This window comes from Sphaerodactylus townsendi, linkage group LG15 (genome assembly GCF_021028975.2).
Source record: "Sphaerodactylus townsendi isolate TG3544 linkage group LG15, MPM_Stown_v2.3, whole genome shotgun sequence".
Lineage (NCBI taxonomy): Eukaryota > Metazoa > Chordata > Lepidosauria > Squamata > Sphaerodactylidae > Sphaerodactylus > Sphaerodactylus townsendi.
Genome location: NC_059439.1, coordinates 26,244,673 through 26,252,550, shown reverse-complemented (window position 1 = coordinate 26,252,550; position 7,878 = coordinate 26,244,673). Strand labels below are relative to the sequence as shown.

The 7,878-nt window shown below is 85.4% G+C and overlaps 1 protein-coding gene across 1 annotated transcript in view; it reads left to right on the top strand.

Annotated features, from left to right (window-relative positions):
* The first annotated feature begins 81 nt into the window (after positions 1-81).
* CD19 (CD19 molecule) overlaps positions 82-7,878 on the top strand; it is a 52,779-nt gene continuing 44,982 nt past the window's right edge. The window contains exon 1 of the mRNA XM_048516700.1: positions 82-184. Coding sequence (XP_048372657.1) covers positions 82-184 — 103 coding nt within the window. The remainder of the gene's footprint in view (positions 185-7,878) is intronic.

The window sequence follows — 7,878 nt, the reverse complement described above, 5'->3', positions numbered from 1 at the left end:
ACAACACTGCACACCAGCCTGACTAGTGCAGACTAACCTGAGCTTGACAGCTAAGCAAGGTCAGCCCTGGTTAGTACTTGGATGGGTGACCACCGAGGAAAACCAGTGTTGCAATGCCGAGAAAGACAACGGCGAACCACCCTCTGTTCATCTCTTACCTTGAAAACGTCACGAGAGATCGCCAGTAAGTTGGTGGTGGCTTGATGACGCTTAATCGTTGCTAATAAAGCAACATTATCCCAAAAAGTGTTTATTTTTTTAAAATATATCAATCTGAAGTTATTAAAATCTATTTCTTAGGTACTAGCATGCACAGACAGCAAAAAAATAAAATAAAAATCTTTCCCTGCCCTTTTCGTAACAGCTGCAGGATGCTCTCAAATTATCCGCTTCCCGTGTTTTCCCCTGCTTTAGTCTGATCTTTCCAAAACCTGGTTTGAGATGATCTCTATGGAATGATATATAGGGCCTTTCCCCACTTACCTTAAGCCCCGCGCTAGTTCCTCAAGTAGCGTGGGGTCCCGGGGCACTCCCCACGACAGGGGCGGCGACAGCGCAGCCGCCCCGACGCTGCCGCTGTTGCGCCCCTTCAGCGCGCGACATCCCTGGCGCTGGAGAAAACGGCACCTTTTGATGACCCTGCGCTCTGCGCGTGGGGACGCCCGGGCGCACACCAGGGATGCCGTGTGCTGAGAGCAGCGCGCGGCATAGGGCGGATCGGGGTGAGTGGGGAAACGCCCCTTGTCAGTCCACACGATTTTGCTCAGCGTGGGGTGGTGGTTTTCCATTCAAGGGTTTGAAACGAGCCATTAAGTGCTGGGGCTTAGCTTACTCCTGGTGTGTCTTACTCCTAAGTGCTAGGGTTTAGCTTACTCCTGGTGTATAACCTTCACCTTCTATCCTCCTCTGTTTTGTTTGCTGGCACACCAACATCTTCACAAGTAAATGTTGTAGTGTAACAATGCCTCTCAGGCCTTAAAGGTTGCCTGTTACTGAGTTTGTATGCCGTTCATTCTATCAAAGGGTCACCATAAGTTGGAAGCAAGTTGGTGGCTTTTAACACACGCAAACAGCAAAGAAATGATACCGTTAGTGGCTTAACCTCTTGTTCTAACAAACACTACTTTGACAACAGTTTCCAAGGGTTGGATCCCTGCCAGAATTTTTGCTCAGTGTCATCCAATTCCTATCCATATTACAGCTGTTGTCGTGTGTGAGTTTTATCGGAACAGGTCCCATGATCCCCAGTCAAAATCTTTTGGTAGGGATATCCTTTTTCCTTTTCGACAGTGCTTGAATCCAGGATCTTTCCCTACATGAGGCCTGAGGTAAAATGCAGAATGTCTGAGGCATAGGAGTTTGGCACAGGTAGCAGAAGAATAAACGCAGAACATTCTATATGCAGGGAGGTACTATTTCTAAGCGCTTGGAGGAAGATCCCCCCCCCCCCACCCCCCCCCCCCCCCACCCCCCCCCCCCCCCACCCCCCCCCCCCCCCACCCCCCCCCCCCCCCACCCCCCCCCCCCCCCACCCCCCCCCCCCCCCACCCCCCCCCCCCCCCACCCCCCCCCCCCCCCACCCCCCCCCCCCCCCACCCCCCCCCCCCCCCACCCCCCCCCCCCCCCACCCCCCCCCCCCCCCACCCCCCCCCCCCCCCACCCCCCCCCCCCCCCACCCCCCCCCCCCCCCACCCCCCCCCCCCCCCACCCCCCCCCCCCCCCACCCCCCCCCCCCCCCACCCCCCCCCCCCCCCACCCCCCCCCCCCCCCACCCCCCCCCCCCCCCACCCCCCCCCCCCCCCACCCCCCCCCCCCCCCACCCCCCCCCCCCCCCACCCCCCCCCCCCCCCACCCCCCCCCCCCCCCACCCCCCCCCCCCCCCACCCCCCCCCCCCCCCACCCCCCCCCCCCCCCACCCCCCCCCCCCCCCACCCCCCCCCCCCCCCACCCCCCCCCCCCCCCACCCCCCCCCCCCCCCACCCCCCCCCCCCCCCACCCCCCCCCCCCCCCACCCCCCCCCCCCCCCACCCCCCCCCCCCCCCACCCCCCCCCCCCCCCACCCCCCCCCCCCCCCACCCCCCCCCCCCCCCACCCCCCCCCCCCCCCACCCCCCCCCCCCCCCACCCCCCCCCCCCCCCACCCCCCCCCCCCCCCACCCCCCCCCCCCCCCACCCCCCCCCCCCCCCACCCCCCCCCCCCCCCACCCCCCCCCCCCCCCACCCCCCCCCCCCCCCACCCCCCCCCCCCCCCACCCCCCCCCCCCCCCACCCCCCCCCCCCCCCACCCCCCCCCCCCCCCACCCCCCCCCCCCCCCACCCCCCCCCCCCCCCACCCCCCCCCCCCCCCACCCCCCCCCCCCCCCACCCCCCCCCCCCCCCACCCCCCCCCCCCCCCACCCCCCCCCCCCCCCACCCCCCCCCCCCCCCACCCCCCCCCCCCCCCACCCCCCCCCCCCCCCACCCCCCCCCCCCCCCACCCCCCCCCCCCCCCACCCCCCCCCCCCCCCACCCCCCCCCCCCCCCACCCCCCCCCCCCCCCACCCCCCCCCCCCCCCACCCCCCCCCCCCCCCACCCCCCCCCCCCCCCACCCCCCCCCCCCCCCACCCCCCCCCCCCCCCACCCCCCCCCCCCCCCACCCCCCCCCCCCCCCACCCCCCCCCCCCCCCACCCCCCCCCCCCCCCACCCCCCCCCCCCCCCACCCCCCCCCCCCCCCACCCCCCCCCCCCCCCACCCCCCCCCCCCCCCACCCCCCCCCCCCCCCACCCCCCCCCCCCCCCACCCCCCCCCCCCCCCACCCCCCCCCCCCCCCACCCCCCCCCCCCCCCACCCCCCCCCCCCCCCACCCCCCCCCCCCCCCACCCCCCCCCCCCCCCACCCCCCCCCCCCCCCACCCCCCCCCCCCCCCACCCCCCCCCCCCCCCACCCCCCCCCCCCCCCACCCCCCCCCCCCCCCACCCCCCCCCCCCCCCACCCCCCCCCCCCCCCACCCCCCCCCCCCCCCACCCCCCCCCCCCCCCACCCCCCCCCCCCCCCACCCCCCCCCCCCCCCACCCCCCCCCCCCCCCACCCCCCCCCCCCCCCACCCCCCCCCCCCCCCACCCCCCCCCCCCCCCACCCCCCCCCCCCCCCACCCCCCCCCCCCCCCACCCCCCCCCCCCCCCACCCCCCCCCCCCCCCACCCCCCCCCCCCCCCACCCCCCCCCCCCCCCACCCCCCCCCCCCCCCACCCCCCCCCCCCCCCACCCCCCCCCCCCCCCACCCCCCCCCCCCCCCACCCCCCCCCCCCCCCACCCCCCCCCCCCCCCACCCCCCCCCCCCCCCACCCCCCCCCCCCCCCACCCCCCCCCCCCCCCACCCCCCCCCCCCCCCACCCCCCCCCCCCCCCACCCCCCCCCCCCCCCACCCCCCCCCCCCCCCACCCCCCCCCCCCCCCACCCCCCCCCCCCCCCACCCCCCCCCCCCCCCACCCCCCCCCCCCCCCACCCCCCCCCCCCCCCACCCCCCCCCCCCCCCACCCCCCCCCCCCCCCACCCCCCCCCCCCCCCACCCCCCCCCCCCCCCACCCCCCCCCCCCCCCACCCCCCCCCCCCCCCACCCCCCCCCCCCCCCACCCCCCCCCCCCCCCACCCCCCCCCCCCCCCACCCCCCCCCCCCCCCACCCCCCCCCCCCCCCACCCCCCCCCCCCCCCACCCCCCCCCCCCCCCACCCCCCCCCCCCCCCACCCCCCCCCCCCCCCACCCCCCCCCCCCCCCACCCCCCCCCCCCCCCACCCCCCCCCCCCCCCACCCCCCCCCCCCCCCACCCCCCCCCCCCCCCACCCCCCCCCCCCCCCACCCCCCCCCCCCCCCACCCCCCCCCCCCCCCACCCCCCCCCCCCCCCACCCCCCCCCCCCCCCACCCCCCCCCCCCCCCACCCCCCCCCCCCCCCACCCCCCCCCCCCCCCACCCCCCCCCCCCCCCACCCCCCCCCCCCCCCACCCCCCCCCCCCCCCACCCCCCCCCCCCCCCACCCCCCCCCCCCCCCACCCCCCCCCCCCCCCACCCCCCCCCCCCCCCACCCCCCCCCCCCCCCACCCCCCCCCCCCCCCACCCCCCCCCCCCCCCACCCCCCCCCCCCCCCACCCCCCCCCCCCCCCACCCCCCCCCCCCCCCACCCCCCCCCCCCCCCACCCCCCCCCCCCCCCACCCCCCCCCCCCCCCACCCCCCCCCCCCCCCACCCCCCCCCCCCCCCACCCCCCCCCCCCCCCACCCCCCCCCCCCCCCACCCCCCCCCCCCCCCACCCCCCCCCCCCCCCACCCCCCCCCCCCCCCACCCCCCCCCCCCCCCACCCCCCCCCCCCCCCACCCCCCCCCCCCCCCACCCCCCCCCCCCCCCACCCCCCCCCCCCCCCACCCCCCCCCCCCCCCACCCCCCCCCCCCCCCACCCCCCCCCCCCCCCACCCCCCCCCCCCCCCACCCCCCCCCCCCCCCACCCCCCCCCCCCCCCACCCCCCCCCCCCCCCACCCCCCCCCCCCCCCACCCCCCCCCCCCCCCACCCCCCCCCCCCCCCACCCCCCCCCCCCCCCACCCCCCCCCCCCCCCACCCCCCCCCCCCCCCACCCCCCCCCCCCCCCACCCCCCCCCCCCCCCACCCCCCCCCCCCCCCACCCCCCCCCCCCCCCACCCCCCCCCCCCCCCACCCCCCCCCCCCCCCACCCCCCCCCCCCCCCACCCCCCCCCCCCCCCACCCCCCCCCCCCCCCACCCCCCCCCCCCCCCACCCCCCCCCCCCCCCACCCCCCCCCCCCCCCACCCCCCCCCCCCCCCACCCCCCCCCCCCCCCACCCCCCCCCCCCCCCACCCCCCCCCCCCCCCACCCCCCCCCCCCCCCACCCCCCCCCCCCCCCACCCCCCCCCCCCCCCACCCCCCCCCCCCCCCACCCCCCCCCCCCCCCACCCCCCCCCCCCCCCACCCCCCCCCCCCCCCACCCCCCCCCCCCCCCACCCCCCCCCCCCCCCACCCCCCCCCCCCCCCACCCCCCCCCCCCCCCACCCCCCCCCCCCCCCACCCCCCCCCCCCCCCACCCCCCCCCCCCCCCACCCCCCCCCCCCCCCACCCCCCCCCCCCCCCACCCCCCCCCCCCCCCACCCCCCCCCCCCCCCACCCCCCCCCCCCCCCACCCCCCCCCCCCCCCACCCCCCCCCCCCCCCACCCCCCCCCCCCCCCACCCCCCCCCCCCCCCACCCCCCCCCCCCCCCACCCCCCCCCCCCCCCACCCCCCCCCCCCCCCACCCCCCCCCCCCCCCACCCCCCCCCCCCCCCACCCCCCCCCCCCCCCACCCCCCCCCCCCCCCACCCCCCCCCCCCCCCACCCCCCCCCCCCCCCACCCCCCCCCCCCCCCACCCCCCCCCCCCCCCACCCCCCCCCCCCCCCACCCCCCCCCCCCCCCACCCCCCCCCCCCCCCACCCCCCCCCCCCCCCACCCCCCCCCCCCCCCACCCCCCCCCCCCCCCACCCCCCCCCCCCCCCACCCCCCCCCCCCCCCACCCCCCCCCCCCCCCACCCCCCCCCCCCCCCACCCCCCCCCCCCCCCACCCCCCCCCCCCCCCACCCCCCCCCCCCCCCACCCCCCCCCCCCCCCACCCCCCCCCCCCCCCACCCCCCCCCCCCCCCACCCCCCCCCCCCCCCACCCCCCCCCCCCCCCACCCCCCCCCCCCCCCACCCCCCCCCCCCCCCACCCCCCCCCCCCCCCACCCCCCCCCCCCCCCACCCCCCCCCCCCCCCACCCCCCCCCCCCCCCACCCCCCCCCCCCCCCACCCCCCCCCCCCCCCACCCCCCCCCCCCCCCACCCCCCCCCCCCCCCACCCCCCCCCCCCCCCACCCCCCCCCCCCCCCACCCCCCCCCCCCCCCACCCCCCCCCCCCCCCACCCCCCCCCCCCCCCACCCCCCCCCCCCCCCACCCCCCCCCCCCCCCACCCCCCCCCCCCCCCACCCCCCCCCCCCCCCACCCCCCCCCCCCCCCACCCCCCCCCCCCCCCACCCCCCCCCCCCCCCACCCCCCCCCCCCCCCACCCCCCCCCCCCCCCACCCCCCCCCCCCCCCACCCCCCCCCCCCCCCACCCCCCCCCCCCCCCACCCCCCCCCCCCCCCACCCCCCCCCCCCCCCACCCCCCCCCCCCCCCACCCCCCCCCCCCCCCACCCCCCCCCCCCCCCACCCCCCCCCCCCCCCACCCCCCCCCCCCCCCACCCCCCCCCCCCCCCACCCCCCCCCCCCCCCACCCCCCCCCCCCCCCACCCCCCCCCCCCCCCACCCCCCCCCCCCCCCACCCCCCCCCCCCCCCACCCCCCCCCCCCCCCACCCCCCCCCCCCCCCACCCCCCCCCCCCCCCACCCCCCCCCCCCCCCACCCCCCCCCCCCCCCACCCCCCCCCCCCCCCACCCCCCCCCCCCCCCACCCCCCCCCCCCCCCACCCCCCCCCCCCCCCACCCCCCCCCCCCCCCACCCCCCCCCCCCCCCACCCCCCCCCCCCCCCACCCCCCCCCCCCCCCACCCCCCCCCCCCCCCACCCCCCCCCCCCCCCACCCCCCCCCCCCCCCACCCCCCCCCCCCCCCACCCCCCCCCCCCCCCACCCCCCCCCCCCCCCACCCCCCCCCCCCCCCACCCCCCCCCCCCCCCACCCCCCCCCCCCCCCACCCCCCCCCCCCCCCACCCCCCCCCCCCCCCACCCCCCCCCCCCCCCACCCCCCCCCCCCCCCACCCCCCCCCCCCCCCACCCCCCCCCCCCCCCACCCCCCCCCCCCCCCACCCCCCCCCCCCCCCACCCCCCCCCCCCCCCACCCCCCCCCCCCCCCACCCCCCCCCCCCCCCACCCCCCCCCCCCCCCACCCCCCCCCCCCCCCACCCCCCCCCCCCCCCACCCCCCCCCCCCCCCACCCCCCCCCCCCCCCACCCCCCCCCCCCCCCACCCCCCCCCCCCCCCACCCCCCCCCCCCCCCACCCCCCCCCCCCCCCACCCCCCCCCCCCCCCACCCCCCCCCCCCCCCACCCCCCCCCCCCCCCACCCCCCCCCCCCCCCACCCCCCCCCCCCCCCACCCCCCCCCCCCCCCACCCCCCCCCCCCCCCACCCCCCCCCCCCCCCACCCCCCCCCCCCCCCACCCCCCCCCCCCCCCACCCCCCCCCCCCCCCACCCCCCCCCCCCCCCACCCCCCCCCCCCCCCACCCCCCCCCCCCCCCACCCCCCCCCCCCCCCACCCCCCCCCCCCCCCACCCCCCCCCCCCCCCACCCCCCCCCCCCCCCACCCCCCCCCCCCCCCACCCCCCCCCCCCCCCACCCCCCCCCCCCCCCACCCCCCCCCCCCCCCACCCCCCCCCCCCCCCACCCCCCCCCCCCCCCACCCCCCCCCCCCCCCACCCCCCCCCCCCCCCACCCCCCCCCCCCCCCACCCCCCCCCCCCCCCACCCCCCCCCCCCCCCACCCCCCCCCCCCCCCACCCCCCCCCCCCCCCACCCCCCCCCCCCCCCACCCCCCCCCCCCCCCACCCCCCCCCCCCCCCACCCCCCCCCCCCCCCACCCCCCCCCCCCCCCACCCCCCCCCCCCCCCACCCCCCCCCCCCCCCACCCCCCCCCCCCCCCACCCCCCCCCCCCCCCACCCCCCCCCCCCCCCACCCCCCCCCCCCCCCACCCCCCCCCCCCCCCACCCCCCCCCCCCCCCACCCCCCCCCCCCCCCACCCCCCCCCCCCCCCACCCCCCCCCCCCCCCACCCCCCCCCCCCCCCACCCCCCCCCCCCCCCACCCCCCCCCCCCCCCACCCCCCCCCCCCCCCACCCCCCCCCCCCCCCACCCCCCCCCCCCCCCACCCCCCCCCCCCCCCACCCCCCCCCCC